At 52.9% G+C, this 25,188-nt stretch overlaps 1 protein-coding gene across 7 annotated transcripts; it reads left to right on the top strand.

Moving 5' to 3' along the window:
• Window positions 1-753: 753 nt before the first annotated feature.
• Window positions 754-25,063, top strand: KHNYN (KH and NYN domain containing). 7 transcript variants are annotated; one of them, XM_084645368.1, is made up of 9 exons: window positions 754-844; window positions 6,261-6,308; window positions 6,919-7,179; window positions 18,002-19,575; window positions 20,881-21,011; window positions 21,317-21,413; window positions 22,024-22,131; window positions 22,479-22,580; window positions 22,848-25,062. In XM_084645368.1, the coding sequence occupies exons 1-9, from the start codon at window positions 833-835 to the stop codon at window positions 23,167-23,169; spliced, it is 2,655 nt and encodes an 884-aa protein (XP_084501494.1). In that variant the 5' UTR covers window positions 754-832; the 3' UTR covers window positions 23,170-25,062. The 7 variants fall into 7 exon arrangements, with proteins under 7 accessions (XP_084501494.1, XP_084501495.1, XP_084501498.1 ...); XM_084645369.1 differs by having other exon boundaries at window positions 771-844; window positions 6,264-6,308; XM_084645372.1 differs by having other exon boundaries at window positions 793-844; window positions 6,915-7,179; window positions 22,848-25,058.
• Window positions 25,064-25,188: the final 125 nt, after the last annotated feature.

Genomic DNA, 25,188 nt, shown 5'->3' with positions numbered 1-25,188 from the left:
ATTCATACAAGTGACTGGCTAAGTATTGGATAACTGGGTTATCTGAGGTCTGCACTAGCTGATTTAATGGTCCCTTTAAATCCATGAATATAAGCACCTTTATGGTTTCCCGCTACCTGAAACCTGCATATGGGCCTTTAACTTCCAAATTCACCGGAGAAATGTCAGCAATTTGTCAGCTGTGAATAAAGGAACTTTGCACATTAACAAAGTGTTGTTTGGTATTGCACCGCCCCTCCCCCCCCGTTATATGATTTTGTGTGGATTTTTTTTTAAGGGTAAGAATTGGGAATGAAAGAGGAAACTAAAGGGATTAGCAGTGAGGTGTGGTAGGTAGAGGACTGGACTGAGGGTCTGGACTCCTGGTTCTATCCCCAGCTCTGGGAAAGGAATTGGGTCTAGCGGTTAGAGCAGCAGGGTCAGGAGCCAGGACTCTTCGATTCTTTCCCCAGCTCTGGGAGAGGAGTGGAGTTTAGTGTTAGAGCAGCAAGTCTGGGAGTCAGGACTCCTGGGTTCCATGCCACCTCTGGGAGGAGAGTGAGATTTAATGAGCTGTTCCCCAACTGCCCCACCCCAGAGCTGGCTGCATTTCAGTGGGTGGGTGAACACTTCCTTGCAGATAGTCTACAAAGCCCGACAGTAGAAACGTGTCCATCTCACTACGGCCCCTTTGGGGCAGTTCACAAAGGGTTAAGAGAGGGCAGGGCTGGGGGAGGGATGAATGGAAGTTCATAGCCTGGCCCCGCCCTCAGGAAGCTGGAAGCCACTGGCTGGATCAGGTGCATAGGACAGGTGATTGGGACTCAGCACACAGCTCTGCCACGGAATTGCTATGAGACCTGGGGTAAGTCCTGTCCCCTCTCTATCTCAGTTTCCCCTTTCACCCTGTGTCTGTTCAGACTTTGAGCTCTTCGGGACAGGGACTGTGTCCGTGCAGCACCGGGCACAACGTGGGGGGGAGGGGGCTGATCTCAGTTGGGGTCCGTGCAGCACCGGGCACAAAGGGGGGCCTGATCTCTGCGGAGGGGCTCAGAAGATATGAGTCAGCCACACCTGGCAGGGGGGAGGCTGGAAGCCTCAGACTTTCCTCCCATTCATACAAAGAGCCAGCCGCACAAACCCACTTCCCCGGCCAGAGCCGGTCCCCGCCCCTGCCTCGCCCCGTGTCACAACCTGGAATTTCCCAGCTGGGCCGGGCAGTGGCGGGAGGGGGCCTCTAGGGGGGTGGGGAGAGCAGTGACAGCCAGAGAGAGTGTGTGGGGCCAGATAGATGGGCTGCATGGGACAGACAGAAACTGGGGCAGATGGATGGGTGTTTGTGGAGATGGATGGATGGAAAGAGAGATAGAGGGCTTGGGGATGGATAGACAGGGGGGCGGATGGATGAATAGATACATAAAGGGTGGATGGATGGACAGATAAAGCGGTGGATGGATGGATGGAGAGATAGAGGGCTTGGGGATGGATAGACGGGGACGGATGGATGGATAGATACATAAAGGGTGGATGGATGGACAGATAAAGCGGTGGATGGATGGATGGATGGATGGGATAGAGAGATAGAGGGCTTGGGGATGGATGGATAGATACATAAGGGTGGATGGATGGACAGATAAAGCGGTGGATGGATGGATGGATGGATGGATGGGATAGAGAGATAGAGGGCTTGGGGATGGATGGATAGATACATAAAGGGTGGATGGATGGACAGATAAAGCGGTGGATGGATGGGATAGAGAGATAGAGGGCTTGGGGATGGATAGACGGGGCGGATGGATGGATAGATACATAAAGGGTGGATGGATGGACAGATAAAGCGGTGGATGGATGGATGGATGGGATAGAGAGATAGAGGGCTTGGGGATGGATAGACGGGGCGGATGGATGGATAGATACATAAAGGGTGGATGGATGGACAGATAAAGCGGTGGATGGATGGATGGATGGATGGGATAGAGAGATAGAGGGCTTGGGGATGGATAGATGGGGGCGGGCGGGTGGATGGATAGATACATAAGGGTGGATGGATGGACAGATAAAGTGGTGGATGGATGGATAGCAGGGTGGATGGATGAAAGGATAAAGGAGCATATGGATGGAGAGCTAGGGGGATGGATGGAGGGATGGGTTTGTGGATGGATGAACAGGCAGGCAGAGGCTGTATGGGCACAGCTAGCCATGGGGCCAGGGTGCAGAGGCCAGTGGAGGGGGCACAGGGCACCAGGCAGGGCAGAAGTAGACAAAGGGGGGCTCATGGCACTTGGCAGGGCGGAGGCCGATTGGAGGGGGGGGGCGCCTGGCACCGGGCAGGGGCAGGGGCTGGCCAAGGGGGGCACCAGGCAGGGCAGAGGCTGGTGGAGGTGGGCACATGGCACTGGGCAGGGGCAGGGGCCGGTGGAGGGGGGCACCGGGCGGGGGCAGGGGCAGGGGCCGGTGGAGGGGGGCACCGGGCGGGGGCAGGGCAGGGGCAGGGGCCGGTGGAGGGGGGCACCGGGCGGGGGCAGGGGCAGGGGCCGGTGGAGGGGGGCACCGGGCGGGGGCAGGGGCAGGGGCCGGTGGAGGGGGGCACCGGGCGGGGGCAGGTCAGGGGCAGGGGCCGGTGGAGGGGGGCACCGGGCGGGGGCAGGTCAGGGGCAGGGGCCGGTGGAGGGGGGCACCGGGCGGGGGCAGGGGCAGGGGCAGGGGCCGGTGGAGGGGGGCACCGGGCGGGGGCAGGGGCAGGGGCCGGTGGAGGGGGGCACCGGGCGGGGGCAGGTCAGGGGCAGGGGCCGGTGGAGGGGGGCACCGGGCGGGGGCAGGTCAGGGGCAGGGGCCGGTGGAGGGGGGCACCGGGCGGGGGCAGGGGCAGGGGCAGGGGCAGGGGCCGGTGGAGGGGGGCACCGGGCGGGGGCAGGTCAGGGGCAGGGGCCGGTGGAGGGGGGCACCGGGCGGGGGCAGGTCAGGGGCAGGGGCCGGTGGAGGGGGGCACCGGGCGGGGGCAGGGGCAGGGGCCGGTGGAGGGGGGCACCGGGCGGGGGCAGGGGCAGGGGCAGGGGCCGGTGGAGGGGGGCACCGGGCGGGGGCAGGTCAGGGGCAGGGGCCGGCAGACACAAGGGCCGGGGGAAGTGAAACTTCGCAGCAGCTGGAGCCTCCCCCGCCCGCTCCGGGCCCCGCGGGGTGGAGCCGCCTTCAGCGCTTCCGCCTGGCTGCGTCGCCCGCAGCCTGCTCGGGGCAGCCCGGACCCGGGCTCTGGTGAGTGCGATCCTGGGGGGGGTCTGGGAGTCAGGACTCCTGGGTTCTATCCGCGGCTCCGGGAGGGGAGTGGGGGGGGGAGCGGATGGGGGGATGGGAGGCAGGACTCCTGGGTTCTATCCGCGCCTCTGGGAGGGAAGTGGAGTCTAGGGGGTAGAATGGGGGGAGGGGGCTGGGAGTCAGGACTCCTGGGTTCTGTCCCTGGCGCGGGGAGGGAGTGGGGGGAGCGGATGGAGATGGGGATGGGGACGGGAGGCAGGACCCCTGGGCTCTATCCCTAGGTCTGGGAGGGAAGTGGAGTCTAGGGGGTAGAATGGGGGAAGGGGGCTGGGAGTCAGGACTCCTGGGTTCTGTCCCTGGCGCGGGGAGGGGAGTGGGGTCTAGGGGATAGAGCGCTGGGAACCAGGACTCCTGGGTTCTATTCCTGGTTCTGCTACGGGCCTGCTGGCTCACCTTGGGCAAATCCCTTCTCCTTGGGTGACTACATTTTCCCATCTGTACAATGGGGAAGACAATCCTGACCCTCTTGGAAGAGCCAGGGATTACGGGTCACACACCAAACTTGTACCCCCTTCATGCGCTCTGGTATCATTCATTATGAGCCATATTATCTTATTTATAATTCACTAGTAGCTATTTATAATTGCTATTATGCCTTGTATAATAATTTAATCATTGTGATTATTCCATTTATTTAGTCAGACTGGTTATATATCATTAGTTACCATTTCTAATTCAACATTATTATGGACTGTATATTTATTGTGAATATTATAATGTGTTTATTATGAGCAATTATTTATGTCATTAATTACTATTTCTAATGCATCGTTATTGTGTATTGTATATTAATTATTATTAATTAAGAATGAGCATATATTTTGTAGTTCATTAATTACTCTCTATAATGCATTGTATATTAATATGATTATTATTTATTTTAGATTTATTATATATTATTTGCAAAAAGAAAAGGAGGACTCGTGGCACCTTAGAGACTAACCAATTTATTTGAGCATAAGCTTTCGTGAGCTACAGCTCACTTCATCGGATGCATTCTGTGGAAAATACAGTGGGGAGATTTATATACATAGAGACCATGAAACAATGGGTGTTACCATACACACTGTAAGGAGAGTGATCACTTAAGGTGAGCTATTACCAGCAGGAGAGCGGGCGGGGGCGGGGGGGGGAACCTTTTGTAGTGATAATCAAGGTGGGCCATTTCCAGCAGTTGACAAGAACATCTGAGGAACAGTGTGGGGTGGAGGGGGGGAATAAACATCTGGAAATAGTTTTACTTTGTGTAATGACCCATCCACTCCCAGTCTCTATTCAAGCCTAAATTAATTGTGTCCAATTTGCAAATGAATTCCAATTCAGCAGTCTCTCCTTGGAGTCTGTTTTTGAAGTTTTTTTGTTGAAGAATTGCAACTTTTAGGTCCGTAATCGAGTGACCAAAGAGATTGAAGTGTTCTCCAACTGGTTTTTGAATGTTATAATTCTTGACGTCTGATTTATATCCATTTATTCTTTTACGTAGAGACTGTCCAGTTTGACCAATGTACATGGCAGAGGGGCATTGCTGGCACATGATGGCATCTATCACATTGGTAGATGTGCAGGTGAACAAGCCTCTGATAGTGTGGCTGATTTGATTAGGCCCTATGATGGTGTCCCCTTACACTCTTACAACTACAATACTCACCTGCTGAAGTGAAGAAACAGATTGACAGAGCCAGAAGAGTACCCAGAAGTCATCTACTACAGGACAGGCCCAACAAACAAAGGAACAGAATGCCACTAGCCCTCACCTTCAGCCCCCAACTAAAACCTCTCCAGCGCCTCATCAAGGATCTACAACCTATCCTGAAGACAACCCATCACTCTCACAGATCTTGGGAGACAGGCCAGTCCTTGCTTACAGACAGCCCCACAACGTGAAGCAAATACTCACCGGCAACCACACACCACACAACAGAACCACTAACCCAGGAACCTATCCTTGCAACAAAGCCCGTTGCCAACTGTGTCCACGTATCTATTCAGGGGATACCATCATAGGGCCTAATCACATCAGCCACACTATCAGAGGCTCGTTCACCTGCACATCTACCAATGTGATATATGCCATCATGTGCCAGCAATGTCCCTCTGCCATGTACATTGGTCAAACTGGACAGTCTCTACGTAAAAGAATAAATGGACACAAATCAGACGTCAAGAATTATAACATTCAAAAACCAGTCGGAGAACACTTCAATCTCTTTCGACCTAAAAGTTGCAATTCTTCAACAAAAAAACTTCAAAAACAGACTCCAAGGAGAGACTGCTGAATTGGAATTCATTTGCAAACTGGACACAATTAATTTAGGCTTGAATAGAGACTGGGAGTGGATGGGTCATTACACAAAGTAAAACTATTTCCCCATGTTTATTTCCCCCCCTCCAACCCCCACTGTCCCTCAGATGTTCTTGTCAACTGCTGGAAATGGCCCACCTTGATTATCACTACAAAAGTTCCCCCCTCCCCCCCCGCGCTCTCCTGCTGGTAATAGCTCACCTTAAGTGATCACTCTCCTTACAGTGTGTATGGTAACACCCATTGTTTCATGTTCTCTATGTATATAAATCTCCCCCCTGTATTTTCCACAGAATGCATCCGATGAAGTGAGCTGTAGCTCACGAAAGCTTATGCTCAAATAAATTGGTTAGTCTCTAAGGTGCCACGAGTCCTCCTTTTCTTTTTACGAATATAGACGAACACGGCTGCTACTCTGAAACCTATATATTATTTGTAATTCATTGGTATTATGTGCTGTAGATTAATTATTGTGATTATCACTGATTATTTACAATTCATTAGTTACTATTTATAATTCATCGTTACATACTGTATGTTAACTATTATGATTATTGGGTATTTATGATCAATTATGTATAATTTGGAATTCATAATTTAGTGTTATCTTGCAGTATTATTAACGTGTAATATCTCATCTATTAATTATTATATATATCTTTGTTAGCAGCGCCCAAAGACCCAAGCCAGCACTACAGAAACGTTTGAAACTCAGGTAGGAACACGCGTGCACAGTGATTCTGACCCGGGTTAAACCCACGCCTTTAGCTGGCTCCCAGAATGGCTGATCTGGGTGAGCTGGGAACCATCCGGAGCATGAAACGAAGATCAGAGCGTTTACACTGGAGTCGCTGGGCTGGTTTAGAGCTTGATCCAGAGTTTATTCCCCTTCCTGTCTGGGAAGAGTTGGTTGTGATGCTCGGGTCTGGCGCTCTTTGGTATTCAGACAAGGTGGGCGGTAGCTCAGCGGGGGTACATCGTCATGGCGGAGAGAGCCCAGCGGTCGGCGCTTGCCTTAGCCCAGTGCACTGTGGGAGCCAGAGTCTTTGTCCCTGTTTCCCACGGTCCTTTGCGCTGTGCCAAGCTGCTCCCAGTGCATTGTGGGAGCCCTCTTGGGGCATTATGGGGAGGCACTGCAAGACTAGGGGGTAGCCTGCGTCCCCAATGCAAAATCTAAGCCCCCCCCTCCGCCCCTGGCCAGCCAAGTCTCTTCACCTGCCTCTCACCCCTCCCCTGCCTGCCCAGCGCCCGCATTGCCCACCACCCGCACCCCCGTGAATTAACGATGACCCGTAATTAACCCCTCCCCCCTGTGGCCCAGGCAGGCCGAGGTGGGCGCCGTGGCGCCAGGCGGCACCATGGAGATGGGCGCCGCGGCGATGGGGGCGCTGGACGAGTTCGCAGTCCCCGAGGAGGCCCAGGCAGCTGTCACAGAGCAGTGGCCCCGCATCGAGCGGCTCTTCGGCGTGGAGCTCAACGTGCTGGGGGTGCTGGACGCCAGGCAGGCCCCCCCCTGCGCCCCCATGAGCGCCAGGCAGAGCTGGCTGCAGCTGCAGGGTCCCCAGCAGGACCTGCAGAGAGCAAAGGTAACGGGGGGCTGCTGGGTTCTCCCCGACACACCCCCGCCTCTCCCCATGCCCCTGTCCCCCGACATACCTCCATCTCCTTGCGTGCCCGCTACCCCCACACTCCCGTCCCCCATTCCAGCCCCATCTCCCCCCACCGCCATGTCCACCGACATACCCCCATCTCCCCGCATGCTCGCTACCCCCACACTCCCGTCCCCCATCCCCCATTCCAGCCCCATCTCCCCCCACCCCCACGTCCCCCGACATACCCCTGATGCCCGCTACCCCCACACTTCCGTCCCCCATCCCTTATTCCAGACCCATCTCCCCCCACCCCCACATCCCCCGACATATCCCCATCTCCCCGCATGCCCGCTACCCCCACACTCCCGTCCCCCATCTCCCCCCACCCCACGTCCCCCGACATACCCCCGATGCCCACTACGCCCACTCTCCCATCCGCCATCCCCCCTCACACACCCACATCTCCCCCACCCCCCACTCCTATCCCCCATCCCCAGACACACCCCCATCTCCCCCCACGTCCCCCGACATACCCCCGATGCCCACTACCCCCACTCTCCCGTCCGCCATCCCCTCTCACACACCCCCATCTCCCCCACCCCCGACTCCCATCCCCCATCTCCCCCCACCCCCACGTCCCCCGACATACCTCTGATGCCCGCTACCCCCACACTCCCGTCCCCCATCCCTTATTCCAGACCCATCTCCCCCCACCCCCACATCCCCCGACATATCCCCATCTCCCCGCATGCCCGCTACCCCCACACTCCCGTCCCCCATCTCCCCCCACCCCACGTCCCCCGACATACCCCCGATGCCCACTACGCCCACTCTCCCATCCGCCATCCCCCCTCACACACCCACATCTCCCCCACCCCCCACTCCTATCCCCCATCCCCAGACACACCCCCATCTCCCCCCACGTCCCCCGACATACCCCCGATGCCCACTACCCCCACTCTCCCGTCCGCCATCCCCTCTCACACACCCCCATCTCCCCCACCCCCGACTCCCATCCCCCATCTCCCCCCACCCCCACGTCCCCCGACATACCCCCACGCCCGCCACCCCCCACTCCCATCCCCAGACACACCCCCATCTCCCCATCCCCCGACACCCCCCATCTTCCTCCACCCCCACACTCCCATCCCCAATCCCCCGACAGCCCCCCACCCCTGCCACCCCCACACTCCCATCCCCCGACATACGTCCATCTCCCCCCACGCCCGCTGTCATAAATATAAAGGGAAGGGTAAACCCCTTTAAAATCCCTCCTGGCCAGAGGAAAAACCCTTTCACCTGTAAAGCGTTAAGAAGCTAGGATAACCTCGCTGGCACCTGACCACAATGACCAATGAGGAGACAAAAAGAAAAGGAGTACTTGTGGCACCTTAGAGACTAAAGAGACTTTCAAAGCTGGGGGGGGGAGGACAAAGGGTTTGGGTCTGTCTGGGTGATGCTTTTGCCGGGGACAGAACAGGAATAGAGTCTGAGAACTTAGTAAGTAATCTAGCTAGAGATGCATTAGATTATGATTTCTTTAAATGGCTGAGAAAATAGCTGTGCTGAATGGAATTGATATTCCTGTTTTTGTGTCTTTTTGTAACTTAAGGTTTTGCCTAGAGGGATTCTCTGTGTTTTGAATCTAATTACCTTGTAAGGTATTCACCATCCTGATTTTACAGAGGTGATTCTTTTACTTCCATTAAAATTCTTCTTAAGAACCGGATTGCTTTTTCCTTGTTCTTAAGATCCAAGGGTTTGGGTCTGTGGTCACCTGTGCAAATTGGTGAGGATTTTTATCAAACCTTCCCCAGGAAAGGGGGTGTAAGATTTGGGAGGATTTTGGGGGGAAAGATGTTTCCAAGCGGGCTCTTTCCCGGTTATATATTTATTAGATGTTTGGTGGTGGCAGCGATAAAGTCCAAGGGCAAAAGGTAAAATAGTTTGTATCTTGGGGAAGTTTTAACCTAAGCTGGTAAGAATAAGCTTAGGGGGTTTTCATGCAGGTCCCCACATCTGTACCCTAGAGTTCAGAGTGGGGAAGGAACCTTGACATGGTGGCAGAGTGGTGGGATTACCTTGAAATCATTTTGAGATCAATTTGAGATTTTTTGAATCAGAAGCACAGATTTGAAAAGGAAATATTTTTTTTTCCCTTTGGGCTGCTGGAAAGCAGGTTTTCAGCTGAAAGCAGTTAGAGGTTTTTTTGTCTCTGCTTGGGGGCCAGAGCAGAGACAACAGGGGATTGTCTTGGGTGAGCTGGAGTTTTCTCTACCTAAAGGCAGGGTAGTTAATCTTCTGCAGGGAAATTCACTAGTCTTCAGAGACTGGAAGAAGTTTTTTTTTTTTTTTTTTTTTTTTTTTAACCTAAGAGCAACTAGAGGGGTTTTCTGTCTGTTTACCTGGAGACAAAGGTGTTAGGTTTTTTTTTTTAAAGGATTTTTCTGTAGGCTGACAATCACTATCAGAGAACATAGGTATCCGGTTAGAGCAGAGCAAAATTTTCTCAGCCATTTAAAGAAATCATAATCTAACACATCTCTAGCTAGCTTACTTACTAAGTTCTAAGACTCCATTCCTGTTCTGTCCCTGGCAAAAGCATCACCCAGACAGACCCAGACCCTTTGTTTTTCCCCACCTTCAGCTTTGAAAGTATCTTGTCTCCTCATTGGTCATTGTGGTCAGGTGCCAGCGAGGTTATCTTTAGCTTCTTAACCCTTTACAGGTGAGAGGATTTTTCCTCTGGCCAGGAGGGATTTTAAAGGTGTTTACGCTTCCCTTTATATTTATGACACCTGATATCCCCACACTCCCATCCCCCAATACACCCCTTGTCCTCCACTCCTAATCCACCCCCCCCACACCTCCCCATCCCCTCACACCCCCGCAGACCTCCATCCATCTCCTCAACCCCCCCATGCCTCCATTCCCCCATGCTCCTGTCTCACATCCCCCGAAACACTTACCCATCCCCTGACACCCTCATCCATTCCCCCAACCCCCGACATACACCCCCATCTCCCCATCCCCATAAACGCACACCCATCCTCAGACACTTCCCCACGCTCCCAACACACACACACATCCTCCCACACCCCCATTGCCCATGCCCTCTATCCCTCCTCTAATTATCTATCACCATACACACCCTTCTAGCTAGATATATATTTTTCTATCCCCCATACACCTCTCCATCCGTCCACCTTTCATTCACCCCTTCATCCATCTATCCATCCCTCCACCCTTCCATCCACCCCCCCGTCCATCAATCTATCCCCCCATCCATCCATCCACGGCCCTCCACCCTGTCCATCCATCCATCCATTCATCCATCCATCCACGGCCCTCCACCCACCCACTGGGTCCATCCATCTATCCATCCATCCATGGCCCTGCACCGGGTCCATCCATCCACCCATCCATCCATCCACAGCCCCCCACTGGGTCCATCCATCCATCCACGGCCCTCCACCCTGTCCATCCATCAATCCATCCATCCACGGCCCTCCACCCACCCAGTCCATCCATCTATCCATCCATCCATCCACGGCCCTCCACTGTCTCCATCCATCTATCCATCCATCCATCCACGGCCCTCCACTGTCTCCATCCATCCATCCATCCATCTATCCACGGCCCTCCACCTACCCATCCACCCACCCTGTCCATCCATCTATCCATCCATCCATCCACAGCCCTCCACCCTGTCCATCCATCCATCTATCCACAGCCCTCCACCTACCCATCCACCCACCCTGTCCATCCATCTATCCATCCATCCATCCATCCATCCTTCCACAGCCCTCCACCCTGTCCATCCATCTATCCATCCATCCATCCATCCATCCACAACCCTCCACCCTGTCCATGCATCCATCCATCCACGGCCCTCCACCCACCCATTCACCCACCCTGTCCATCCATCTGTCCATCCATCCACCCATCCATCCATCCATGGCCCTCCACCCACCCACCCTGTCCATCCATCCATCCATCCATCCATCCATCCATCCATCCATCCTTGGCCCTCCACCCACCCTTCCACAAACCCTGTCCATCCATCCATCCACGGCCCTCCACCTACTCTGTCCATCCATCCATGGTGCTCCACCCATCCATCCACCCACCCTTCCACACACCCTGTCCATCCATCCATCTGTCTGTCCAGCCAAAACTCCTCTCCACTATTTCTAAGCTCTTTGTAAAATGGCCAACCTTTTCTGGCTTTTGTGCAGAAACATAAATCCACCTTCAGACTGTGTACAGTAGCAACCAGTGAGTGTGCGTATAACCGTAACACACTCACCGTGCGTGTGCATGTGTCCCAACCCCGCCTGTGTAAATATATCACATGTGGATACTAACCAACCATGGCCGTCGATACTGATCACAAACCAGCAGGGGTGCAGAGCACAGCACGATGTGTGTGTGTGTGGGATGTATCACAACCGTGAGTGTGAGATAACACTAAAGGGGTTTAATACACATACAGCCCCCACCCCCCTTGTATCACAACCTTGCATGTGGGTGTGTTACAATTCCAAAGGGATTCACTCCCTAAGGAATTTAACGCCCCCGTCCCCAGTGTGTGTGTGTGTGTCCCAACACCTTGTGAGTAGGTTTCACACCATCTTGTGTGTATGACAACTCTGGGTGTAGCTCCACCAACATCCCGTGTGTAGTTCAACCTCATGACTTTGCTTCTCTCTGTGTTTACATTTGGTAGCTAACTCATATCATCTAAACCTCCCCACACCTGTCTCTGCCGTGAGTGAATTTCGATACACCCTGCATCTTCAAGATTGTCACTCACTCCCTGGGTTCTGCACCAGTTGTTCTAACATTGAGTTTCTGCCTCTTCCCACCATTCCTTGCCTCTGAAATCGATTGATGAATTTTTAACCAGTATTTATGCAGTCTGGACCCCACCATAGTCAATGGGGCCAGATCCCAGCTGGAGTCAATGGGTCGTATGTCCATTGGAGTCAATGGGGCCAGATCCCAGCTGGGGTCAATAAGCCGTCGCTCTATTGAAGTTGGTGTGAGCAGATCCCCAGTCGAGTGACACTGATTCACAGCCCATTGGGGATTTGGTCCTGTGTTTATATCCCTTTGTCCTTCAACGGTTCAAGAGTGTGGTAGCAACCTCAGAGCAAACTTAGGAACCAGGCACAGAGCCCAGACTGGCTGGGAGTTCTGTGCTTAGATGTCACCAATCGATTCTCAAGTGTGAACTCCTCAGGCACGATCACACCCTTAGCATGGAGTCACAGAGAGTTCCCCTAGGGTACCCCAATCTGTCTCAGCACCCGGGGAGCCTGCCTTTGTGACAGATGGTCCCTTACCCCAAGAATCACAGCAATATTCAGCTTCCTCCCAGCTGCAAAGAACTGGTCACTTATCCTAGGTCAATCGCATCTTAGAACTCATGCCAAAGACAACCCTTGTAGTCAATCCTATAATAGACTATATCCAGTTTTATTACATAGGAAAAGGAAACAAGGGTAAAGCAGGTAGACACATGCACACCAATGAGTTCCAGGCTAGGTATCAAAAAGTAATAGACATTTCGATAAGAAGCCAGCTCTATATGTCCTCCAGGGCTAGCCCAGGCCAAGCACTGGGGATCTTTTGCTTGTGCTTAGTAATCCTCACCCCACCATGTCTAAGCAGCATAAAGATACAGCTCCTCCTTTTTAGGGCTTTTTCTTCCCTTCCCCCTCTTCTGCTCTGAGCTGGAAACTCAGCTGACAGGAGGCACTGGCTTGCTTCATAAGGCGGGGAGAGCAAAGGGCAAAGTCTTGCAGTCTCTTTAACGTCCCACGATTGTCTGGCAACGCCGGGACAGGAGGTTGCTGTTGGAGCCCAGCATTTTGCCCTAGTTCATGTCTCGCCCCTGCCCTCCTGCATTTTACAGCCATTCATGTCCCTGTCCTGGTGATTTACAGGGCAGATATGATCTCCCAAACAGGGATACTGGTGTTATAAGTGAGATTAACACAGGCCGCGGCTCACAAGCATCCCCTAAAGTCTCCATACATTCCTAGAACCCTCATACTGATTTCACCAGGTAGGGTTGCCAATTTCGGTTGGACGTATTCCTGGAGGTTTCATCACATAACATAACCTTTCACTAAAGATTAATCTTTAATTCCTGGAAACTCCAGGACAATCCTGGCAGGCTAGCAAATTTATCACCAACACTAATGCACAGGGGAGCCAGATGGGTGCCCGCCCTCTATTTGTCAGTGTTCAGTTGAGGCCTGGGGACCTTGGCACGAGCTGGCACCTGGTCTGCCAGTGTCACTCTCTCTGGTTTGTTCTGAAAGGTGGGAGCCCCTACAGCAGGGGGTCTCAAACTGGGGGTTGGGACCCCTCAGGGGGTCGTGAAGTGATTACATGGGGGTCGCGAGCTGTCAGCCTCCACCCCAAACCCTGCTTTGCATCCAGCATTTATAATGGTGTTAAATATATGAAAAAGTGCTTTTAATTGATAAGGGGGGTCGCACTCAGAGGTGTCTTGTGTGAAAGTGGTCACCAGTACAAAAGTTTGAGAACCCTGCCCAACAGGGAGCTGACCTGCCATAACTCTCCGGCACCCTAGGAAGTGATTGTATTTCAGGACACACCCCTGACTGATTTTGCTTTCGATTCCACCCAAAGCGGCAGGGAATTTTTCTTCTGCTGCTGCGGGCGTGAAACCGACAGGGGGGGAAATTGCAGCCAAAATAACCATCTTCTCTCCCTCCCTCCCCACAGTCACGCCCACGTGCTGATCAGCTTGCACACAGTGGTTTAGGAAGTACACGCAGCTGGGGAAGCCCAGGGCTGGGCTAGCAGGGGGCTGCAGGTCAGGAGTGAGGGGCACTTGCAGAGCTGGGGGTGGGGGCTGTTAGGGGGCTTATTCCTTCACACACTTACTTCCCTGGTCCTTCTCGCATGAAGAGAGAGCAACAATACCCGAAGTCCAAAGGTGCAAACAATTCGATGTTTATTGGGGTGAACTTCCAGCAAGCATGATTCCAGTTTCCTTCCTTAGTGTCCCCCTTCCCAGCTCTGACACCACAGAGCCTTACACCTGTGTCCCTGTTCCCATTCCTGCCCTTAGCCGAACATGATTCCAACTTCCTTACTCCCATTCCCTGTTCCCATTTCCCCCTTTAGCAAAACATGATTCCAATTTTCTTACCCCCATTCCCTGTTCCCATCTCCCACACCCACCCACTTCCTCATTGACTACAGACTATATAGTAAAACTTGAGTTCTGCTTAGCTATACCTTAACCAATCATTTTCCTGAAATTTAACTAACCAATCCTAACATATTGTAACATGATTATGTAACCAATTATATCCCACCACCTTAATTAGTTTACACCCAGCAAAATTAATTATACAGCAGACAGGAACAATCACAGAACCAGACAGAGATTATACAGACAAACAATAGCAAAGTGGGAACTATAATGACAAGACAATACAGAAGTGAGGATTTCACATCCCAGCTATTGATAAGTGAGTTCTTGCCAGACAGGATGCTACCAAACTAAGTTTCCTTTTACATTTTCTAGGCACTTCCCTTTCTCTGGAGGTGATAGGAATACAATCCTGTCCTGATAGTGCCTGACAGCCCAATAGCACCTTATTTCAATGTGACTAGATTGGAATGTGAGGATGTGACCGGTCGCTTCCCAGCTTATGGCTGCCTCTGCTGCTTAGCCAAAGGCCTTAGCCTAAGAACAGGGCCTCAGACTGTCACAGTAAGAGAAGGACCCTGCACCAGCAGACAGTGATTTTGATTCTTTCTTTTATACCTCTATAACTAGCCAAGTGATAAGAATACACCTAAATTCTTAAAGTACAGGCCTTTGCAGACAGGCCTGAATATCTATATCCTAACACTCCACCCCTTTTTTTTCTTTTGGGATCCTCCTGCCCAGGTATCCCTGGAAAAGCATAGGACATATGGCGACACATTTCCTGATAGGGCCAGGCATCAAGGTGGAAGGTGTCGATATTCCATTTGTCCCACTGCCCCTTGTGTAGTCTAGTGCCCTGCACCTTCTCTCGCACGGGCATACCACACCTATTCCAATTAGTGTTCCAGACTTCCCATTAGAGTGGGCCTGAGAAGGTTGGGTCCGGGTTGTCTAGTACACTGCAAGGTTTGGAGGGCTTATTACATTACTTATAGGTTATATCCCTATGCAGCGTAACACAAGTACAGTTAACAATACAAAATCCACAGCAACACTGAGTCCTGACCACTGCAGTATGGTCCAACATCCGAGACACCCCCAAAACACTGCCTCTCCTCCTTCGATGGGGTCACGATCTTGTGTCCAGTTGCTGGCAGATGCAACAAGCTGCCCCTGGAGGTTTTGCTTGCTTTTGTCCATATCATAAGTCCACTGAATGTTCACAGAGAAATGGGATATTGTCCAAACCAGCTTGACCACTTGGTATGGAATCAGGCAGTAAGCCCTGGCTTATTCACAGCAATAAGATTCACAGATCCATTTGTGCACCAAAGTCCATATAGCAGCATGTAGATGGGTGTAGTTTGGTTATGGGCTGGTGTAATTGTGCCCCCAGTAAGATGTACATTCCCAGCAAAACACCTTATACACAGTACACCCAATTGTCCACCCCTTGCATAGGCCATTGATTCTGCTCCTCTATAGTCGCAGGAGAGGGGCACATCCAAACATCTTCTGTTGATTTACACTATTTTACACACCCCTCCATTGATTCCCAGTGAGCTCCTCCCCTTCTCATTATTTCCATAGGGCTTGTGGGGGCCACCTTAGTTGCCATTCCATTTCCAGGTACCACGGCAGCTATTACACAGATGCTGGCCTCCTAGTTGAGCATTTTGCATTCCCATACACATCTTCCCCCCCAAGGTCAGCCTTTTGAAGCCATCCCCCACCCACATCATGAGATTTTCTGTTCATTAAAACACAACAATGCTAGCAACAAGACAAACACCACAGACAAACAACACAAAACATAGATCCATAGATTCTGAGTTATTCTTCCGCTGGCGCCAGCTTGCTTGTAGAGTGTCTGAAAAACAAAAGAAACAATTTCCACCCCCCTGGTGGGGACAGATTATTGCTTAATAATAATACCACTTTCTTTTACAAATTTCCTTGCTAATTGCAGGAAAAACAGAAGAATTACCCCTAGGCTGTCCTTATTTTGTTCTATAGTCAGGCTAGTGAATTACCTCACTCACTGATCATTTATGAAATTCATGAGATGGTGTACCTCAGTTTCCCCTCTTGTACAACAGACCAAGTTTGCAATAGTTTCTCTGCTGTACCAAGCTTTAAGTTTATTCTCAGGTAATAGCTGAGACACAGCTTCAGATTTTAACACTGTACACACACACACACACACCCCTTAAGGTTAACCTGTCCCCCTTATTTTCAGACTTGACTTGTTTTTTTCACCTCCCTTTCCTGGAGGGCCATAATCTGAGTCTTCTAGTAGCTTGTTTGCTGACCAGATGTATTTGTTATTTGCAGCTCCTTTGTGCCCATCAGCTAGGTAATTTGCATTTACACACAGAGGCTTACTAGCTTGCTTTTGGATCCAAAGCTGTTAGCAGTTTAGAGAGTGTCTTAAAAGGGAAACATTCCACTTCCACTAGAGTTCTGATTACTTTCCACTTTCATCTCCTGCTCCAAAACACACAGATCTGAAAAAGAAAGCACAACCTATTGTGGCTCCTTTTGGAGCCCTATTAGGATTTTAATGAAGTACCATGTTTTATTTGCATTTCTTTTACCCCTTCTCCAATAGACACTCCACACGTCCTGGGAAAATGCACATTCCTTCCATATAGTTTAACCTCCATAACATCATATTAGCCAAATTAATTTTACACAAGGTGTAACTGCCTCCCCCATGCCCACAGAGTTTTCATGCACACCCACCAAAGCAACAATCTAATCCCCCAGAGCCACCCCAAGGCTCAGTGTTCCCATCATTCCTCCCCTTTTCCTTTTACCACACAAAATTCTCTTTTGCCTAACATTTCTTGCACTGTGATTACTCTTTTACACAACTGTACCCCGATTACCCTGCCATCTTGTACAACTAGACACAACCAGGGGCAGCCAAGTTAAGTTCCGGACAGCAGGGGGCTGTGGGTAGGGGTTGAGGGGCATCATCACACACCCTTTGTAGCCATTATTAATTGTGATAAGGGCAACTAGTGGGGTGTATGGAGATAGATAGATGGATAGATAGATAGGGAGCGTATGGATGCATGGATGGATAGATGGTAGAGATTGTCTGGACACAGTGATAGAGAGAGAGTGGGGGTCTGTATGAGGATAGATAGATACCTGTGATGGTGTAATTAAAACCTGTGTGGTGATGTATGCGTGGGAGGGGGCAGAGTTAAGATTACCCAGACATCTGCTATTCTGGCATTTCCTAACTTTTGAGTGCTGGGTTTTGCGTCTTAAAAAATATTCATTTAAATGCAGATTTTGTTTGTATACAAACATATAATTATGTATCAGGGCCCCACTGTTCTGGGCACTCCACAGACCCCAACTGAGATCAGGGCCGTATTGTGCCAGGCGCTCCACAGACTCCGACCGAGATCAGGGCCTTGTTGTGCAAGGTGTTGCACAGACAATCTTTGCCTCGAATAAAGCCCCAGCCCAGCGCTGAGTAGTACAGGGCTCATGATACACAGTGAGAAGTTCTCATTCCAGCCAGCAGAAGACACATTCTTGGAAGCCGGTGTCCCGCAATAGCCCGTTCTAACCCTGTCCCTGTGTTGTGTCCTCCAGGAGTATATCAAGGGGCTCTGCAGCCCGGAGTTGAGCGAGAAAGTCTGCTACCCTAAGGACATGCAGTGCGTCTTTGTGGGAGCTCAAGGTCTCTTCCTGGACTGTCTCACTAAGGGGACCTCTGCCAACCTGGTCCTGCTCAGCCCCGGCTCCCTGCTGGTCTCAGGCCTAGCCGAAGCCTTCGTGATGGCCCAGAGCCGCATCCAGGAGTTCGTGGAGAAATACCAGAAGGCACCACGGCTGCCGGAGGAGCAGGAGGCTCTGGTGAAGAAGGCCTTCCGGGAGCTGGTGGAGTCCCACGATGACAAGCATGCCATAGACCTTCTTATCCTGCCCACCCCACTCAAGGAGGAGCTGCTCAGCCTAGTGCGGGACATCCAGGAGGAAGTCGGGGAATGGACACCAAGAAATAGAGCATGGGTGCCACCAGGTATCAATTGGGACCAGCTGCAGTGGTGGGAAGCGAAAGCGACAGGTGGGGCTAGGCCCCAGGGCTTCTTTGACCTCAGTAGACCTCCAGACCAGACCAGGCATCAGGGCTCCAGGTCTGGCATCCCAGGCTGTCCTCAGGACGAGGAGAAGCTGGCGGAGGAGGCCTCCGAGAGGCCAGTGCTTTACAAGAGGTCATCGAAACCCATCCCAGGTTTGGACGGCAGCCAGCAGGCTCAAGAAGACTTGATGTTCCCCGGCACCCAGGACTGGATGAGAGAAGTGGAGGAAAGGGGGCCGGAGGAGAGCAGCCAGGAGGAGGAGGAGGAACAGTCGGCTGGGGCCCTGTCATCATCATGGACGGAGAAGGAGTTCAAGATCATGCTGAACTTCTTCAAGACCATGGGCTACGAGGAGCGGGTGGTGAAGAAGGTGCTATTGGAATGTGGTGTGCGGGAAGCCCCCTCAAAAATCCTGGACAGGGTCCAGATGGAACAGGCCTCCTCCTCCCAGCAGGGGCATGACCCTGCGCCCTTTCAGGAGTCCAGGGCAAGGGAGACGTCTTCTCCTCCTCCTCCGCCCCCAGAGACGACCCAAGATGAACACGAATACCTGCTGGAGGTCATCAAGTCAGCAGCGGCCAACTGTGGCCACTCACCCAGCGAGATCCCGGCTGAGATCTGGACAGGGGCCCCCTTGGCCGGCCTACTGAGAAGGCTCAACGAGAAAGCCAACCACCAAGAGGAGGCTGGGGTTAAAACTAGGCTGGAGGATAGAGGCAGCTGCAGAGATGGAGAGCCGGCCCTCTCGAATGGCAAGGAGTATCCCCAGGGTCAACATCACTGTGAGCCGGGGAGGAAAGGAGGGTCTCCTGTCCACAGAGGAGTCCGTGGCCCACCTCCCCTCCCAGAAGGCTCTGATTTCCCCATGGATGTGACCCCTGTAGCTTCCCCTGCATGGGCTGCCGAGGAGAGCCAGCCAGCTGAGGATGTGTACCCAGTGCCAGCAGGCCCAGTGCCAATGGTGACCGGAGCCCAGCGGTTTAAGGAAGCCATCCGGACACCCTTCAAGCTCATCTTGGCCAACACGCCAGGGAAAAAGAACCTAAGGAGGGTCATTATCGATGGCAGCAATGTAGCCATGGTGTAAGTAGCCTGTGTTGCTGCGTCTTGCTCCGAGACCTAGGGCATGGTGCGTGGTGAGCCCAGCTAAGAAACCAGGATGCTTGGTCAGCTGAATACCTCTTAACCCTATTGACTTAGGTCTTGCAACTTGCCTGCAGGCCTCAATACACCTTAACTAGGCTTCAAGGCCTTTTCTTTCTTGTAGGCCTCAAGACCAGACTAGGCCCCAGCATTTTATGGTTGACTTGTCCATTGACTTCAGGACCAGAGTAGGCCTGGAGAATCTAGGCTTGATGTACCTTTAAGCATCAATATGCCTTAAGAGCAGCTAAGCTTCAAGACTGTAGGCTTGACTTTCCTGTAGGCCTCACTAGGCCTCAAAACCCAAACAGGCCCCAAGACTCTAGGCTTCACTTTCCTACAGGCCTCAAGATCAGATCAGGCCCCAGATCTCTATGTTTGATCTGCCCCATAGGACCCAAGATCAGACTAAGATCCTAGACTTGGCATTCCTGTAGGCCTCAAGACTCTATGTTTGTCTTGACCATAGACCTCAAAATCAATTTAGGCCGCAGGATTCTATGTTAGATTTTCCTGCCCTCAAGACCAACCTAGGCCCCAAGACCATAGGCTTGACTTGTCTGTAGGCCTTAGGGCCTAGTCTACTCTTGAGGTCACCACAGGAATGTCTTGAGGTCACCACAAGCTTAGAGTCCTGAGGGATAGTGTAGTCTTGAGGCCTATGCACAATCCAGTCTCAGGTTTCTGGAGCCTAGTCTAGTCTTGGAGCCTATCGGAACATCAAGCCTTTGATCTTGGGGCTTCATCTGGATTTGAGGTCTCCTAAGGCCCTATACTTGACTAGTCCATAGGCATCATTTGGCTTCAGGACCAAACCAGCCCCAATTCATAGAATCATGGAATATCAGGGTTGGAAGGGACCTCAGGAGGTCATCTAGTCCAACCCCCTGCTCAAAGCAGGACCAGTACCCAACGAAATCATCCCAGCCAGGGCTTTGCCAAGCCTGACCTTAAAAACCTCTAAGGAAGGAGATTCCACCACTTCCCTAGGTAACCCATTCCAGTACTTCACCATCCTCCTAGTGAAAAAGTTTTTCCTAATATCCAACCTAAACCTTCCCCACTGCAACTTGAGACCATTACTCCTTGTTCTTGCAATTCCTCTCCCACACCTGGCGTAGAGCTCAGAATTCTAGGACTGTCCTATTGCATTGGCCCCTCTTCCCCTATTTGCCCAACGCTGTGCCAGGGGAACCCAGTGCCAGCACCTCCATGCCTCAACATCGCCTTCCGTCCCTCCTGTAGGCACGGCTTACACCAGTTCTTCTCCTGCCGGGGCATCGCTCTGGCTGTGCAGTATTTCTGGGACCGTGGGCACCGGGAGGTGACGGTCTTCGTGCCACAGTGGAGGATGGAGAAGGTTGCCAGGGTGGAAGGTAAGAAGGGAGGTGGGGTGATGATGGAGCTTTATCGCCCTGCATGACATTGCCCGGGCCTGCCACCTGGGGCCCTTCACCACCCCACCAGGCTGGCCCCCTGGGGCCCCTTGCTACCCTGCCATGAGCTTGCCCCCTGGGGCCCCTCGCTACTCTGCCATGAGCTTGCCCCCCGGGGCCTCTTGTTACCCCATACCACCCTGCCCCCTAGGGCTTGATGCTCACCCTCATAGATCCCACTTCCTAAAGCCCCACCCTGTCCTCCAGCCCCATGCTTGCTGACTCCATCTCCCCTCCTCCCCCAGAGAGACATTTCCTGACCCAGCTGCAGGACCTGAGCTTGCTGTCACTGACGCCCTCACGCCAAGTGGCTGGGAAGCGCATCACATCCTACGATGACAGGTAAACCTGGGGCTCCCTCTCCGCCCCCCTCCTGATGTGGGGAGCCCTCCCACACTCTACGCTGCCCCTGCAGGAGCAGAGGACTCAGTGGAGCCACCGATGTGGTGCTGTCTGAGCCCAGCTGGCAGAGAGCTGAGGGGCCAGGCCTCGGAGGTCCACCCCCACTGGGCTTTCCAAGCTGCGAGGGGCTGCTACACCCCTATCTGGTCACATGAGGAACGAGGGGGTGGCTGTGAAGCAGAAAGTCCCTGCAGCTGGGGGTTAATTGAAGGCTGAGCTCCAGAGGTGGGGATGAAATAGCTCTGTGCGGCCTCTCAATCCTTACCCAGGGATCCCTGCCATCCCAGCTCTGGCATCCACCCCCCAGCTCCGTGGTGCCCCTCACTCCAGACCTGCAGCCTGCTTAGAGCAGGCAGACAGGGACCCCCTTATGCCCATCACCTCATTATCACACTGCTTCCCTATAGGGGACTATGGTCCTGTGGTGCTGCCGCCACCTTGTGGTCAGTGTTGGGTACAGCCAGCACCTGGGACCCAGCTGTTAGCCTTGTCCTGGAACCCAGAGCAGGGCCTGGAGTGCTGGGGTCTCACTCTGCCCCCTTTGGGTTAGGTTCATGCTCAGGCTGGCAGAGGAGACTAACGGAGTCATCGTCACCAATGACCAGCTCCGGGACCTCATGCAGGAGTCCAAGAAATGGACCAGAATCATCAAAGAGAGGTGAGGGGGCCAGGGAATGGGACATGGGACCTTTCCCCTCTAGGGGGTGCTGGTTCCCACCCAGCTCCTGGGCAGAGACTGGCTGGCTCAGGGGGTGGGGAATGGGACACAGGGCCTTTCCCCTCTAGGGGGGCATCAAGTCTGATCCAGGCCCAGGGTAGGGGAACTGGCTAGCTCAGCAGGGTGGGAATGGGATCTTAGGCCTTTCCCCTCCAGCTCCAACCTGGCCCCAGAGCAGGAAACTAGCCGGCTCAGGGGGACAGAGAAGGGGACACGAGGCCTTTTCCTCTCTATGGGGTGCTGGCTCTAATCCCGAATGGGATTCTAAACTTCTTCTTCCCTCTCAGACTGCTGCAGTTCACCTTCGTGGGGAACATCTTCATGGTTCCAGATGACCCGCTGGGCCGAGAGGGTCCCACCTTGGACGAATTCCTGCAGAAACCCCTCAGGTACCTAGTCATGTGGGGAACCACCCCTCTCAGCCAAACCTCCTTCAGCTGAGAAGAAATGCCCCATGTGCCAAAATCCCTTTAAGGAGATGCTGATTCCTCCCCTTGAAGGCTGGCATTTTTGACTGCCAAATGCCTGCCTGCGCCCTGCTGGTCAGACTTGGGAACTGCATCCATGTCCCACTGCCAACCATCTGGGGGGTCAGGCTTGGGGCTGGGGGTGGCTGGGAGCTGATGCTAACTTTGCCTCAATGCTCCTCACTGCAGGCAGAAGCCTCCCACTTGCCACTCCTTCGCGGGGCATGGGGCTCCCTTTCCCGCCCCCAGCCGGCCAGCCTCCCAGACAGAGGTGCTGCAGCTGCGGGACAGGAAGCCCCCCGGGGAGCGGCGGCAGAGGAGACAGCCGCAGGAGGAAAAGGGAGAGGAGGCGGAGGTGGTACGGAAGCCGCGGGAGACTGAGCGGCTTCGGCAGGAGCTCTTGACGATCTTCACGGGTCAGGACCAGAAGGTGGACTTCGTCCTGCACAGAGAGCCCTGTAGCCGGGATCTGAACAAGCTCTCTGAAAACCTGCTGAGCCTCAACTTCTGAGACGCCCATGTCAGCCATTGCTGACCCCCTGGGGTCTACCCTTATCCTCCCACCAGCAGGGATTGCACCCACCAAAATCCCAGATGAACTTCATTAGCAGCAGTAAGCTATTAACCTCCCACCTGGACTAGCTCTTTACGTGACAACCTCCCATGGTGCATCATGAACAAGGGACTGAACCAATGACCTTCAGGACCAAAATCATGGACTTTGCCCCACGTAACTCCACTGTGTGGTAGCAGTAGAAAGCTGTTATCCTCTCATGTAAACAAGCTCCCCCCCAAGTTATCAGCAGGGCTTGAACCCACAGCTGTCAGTGCTAATAATCATTGAACACAGCCAACTGAGCTGCAGGAGTAAGCCCATTAGCTGGTAGCAGTAGCAGGTTGTTATCCTGTGTGAACCATCATGTTATATAGCAGCTGGGTCACCAGCTGGGATTGAAGCCACAACCTTAAGTGCCAACATCACAGATGGAGCTGCAGGTGTAACTCTCATTGTTTAGTAGCAGTAGTAGGTTGTTATCCTGTTCTGCGGACCACACATGTTGCAGGTGGGTTCCCCACTACGTCTCTCTCTACTCATCCCTCTGAAGTTGGGCCTGGCATCTGATCCAGGTGCCTCACAGTTAGGACTTCAGCAAATGCTGAAGGACCATTTATAGCTCATCTAGGGTGCCTTCTCAGAGAGAGACATCCAGCAGCCCTTCTCTGGCCTGGGGAGAGAGATTGCTGCACCTGTGGGAGAACCCACCCGAACTTGCCTCATCAACCGTCATGGAGAAGGGACAGACCATGGCGTATTTATTTTGGAAAACTGACCGCTATACCTGGAAGGTACGACCGAAGCCACCCATGGGAGAAGCATTGGCTGGTCCTTTTCCAAGCCAACTGTCTGTGGTGGCAATGGCTGCTTGAAGTTCACAGGAAAACCAGGCAACGGCCTCCAAACCCAGCCAAGCTGGAGGCTCAGAGCCAGGCAGATGGAATGCAAGCAGGCATGGTCTTCTTCATCCTTCGTTGCTGTTGATGGACAAGGGGGAAGAGGGTGTCGGCGAGGAAAGAAAGATTGGAGGAGCCCAAGGTTGGGTCCATACTTCTCCACCCCACTTCTCCTCCTCTCACCTTGGCTTCTGCCCCCTCAGACCCAGCGGGCATGTCACTTCCCCACCCAGAGTCCGTTCCACTGTGCCAGCCCAAGGAGCTCTACAAGGCTACTTCCAGCCATCATAGGATGCTGGCAATAATGTCCTCTTGCTGCTGTATAGAGATGTCCTATTCCAGGGGCCAGCAGGAAGTCCATGGCTCTGGCCTTCCCCTCTGGTCTGTGCTGTAAACCCACGACACATGGATGCTTCTCCAAGTCACCCTACACCCTAGATATACCTCTGCCTGGCTCCGGTGTCAACGAAGCAGAATCTGTTCCGAGTGCCTCCAAGCGATGGGTGCGTTGTGGACCTTAAACCATGAGTCATAGAATCATAGAATCATAGAATATCAGGGTTGGAAGGGACCTCAGGAGGTCATCTAGTCCAACCCCCTGCTCAAAGCAGGACCAATCCCCAATTAAATCATCCCAGCCAGGGCTTTGTCAAGCCTGACCTTAAAAAAAAGGAAGGAGATTCTACCACCTCCCTAGGTAACGCATTCCAGTGTTTCACCACCCTCCTAGTGAAAAAGTTTTTCCTAATATCCAACCTAAACCTTCCCCACTGCAACTTGAGACCATTACTCCTTGTCCTGTCCTCTTCTACCACAGGGAATAGTCTAGAACCATCCTCTCTGGAACCACCTCTCAGGTAGTTGAAAGCAGCTATCAAATCCCCCCTCATTCTTCTCTTCTGCAGACTAAACAATCCCAGTTCCCTCAGCCTCTCCTCATAAGTCATGTGTTCCAGACCCCTAATCATTTTTGTTGCCCTTCGCTGGACTCTCTCCAATTTATCCACATCCTTCTTGTAGTGTGGGGCCCAAAACTGGACACAGTACTCCAGATGAGGCCTCACCAATGTCGAATAGA

The sequence above is a fragment of the Lepidochelys olivacea genome, assembly GCF_965140295.1.
Source record: "Lepidochelys olivacea isolate rLepOli2 genome assembly, chromosome: 13".
Classification (NCBI taxonomy): domain Eukaryota; kingdom Metazoa; phylum Chordata; order Testudines; family Cheloniidae; genus Lepidochelys; species Lepidochelys olivacea.
This window is presented reverse-complemented; position numbering and strand designations above follow the sequence as displayed.

Bases quoted from the DNA above. Each gene is read 5' to 3' on its own strand.
- KHNYN (XM_084645368.1), top strand. The intron at 21,414-22,023 runs GTAAACCTGGGG...CCTTTGGGTTAG, and splicing joins ATCACATCCTACGATGACAG to GTTCATGCTCAGGCTGGCAG. The intron at 22,581-22,847 runs GTACCTAGTCAT...TCCTCACTGCAG, and splicing joins TTCCTGCAGAAACCCCTCAG to GCAGAAGCCTCCCACTTGCC.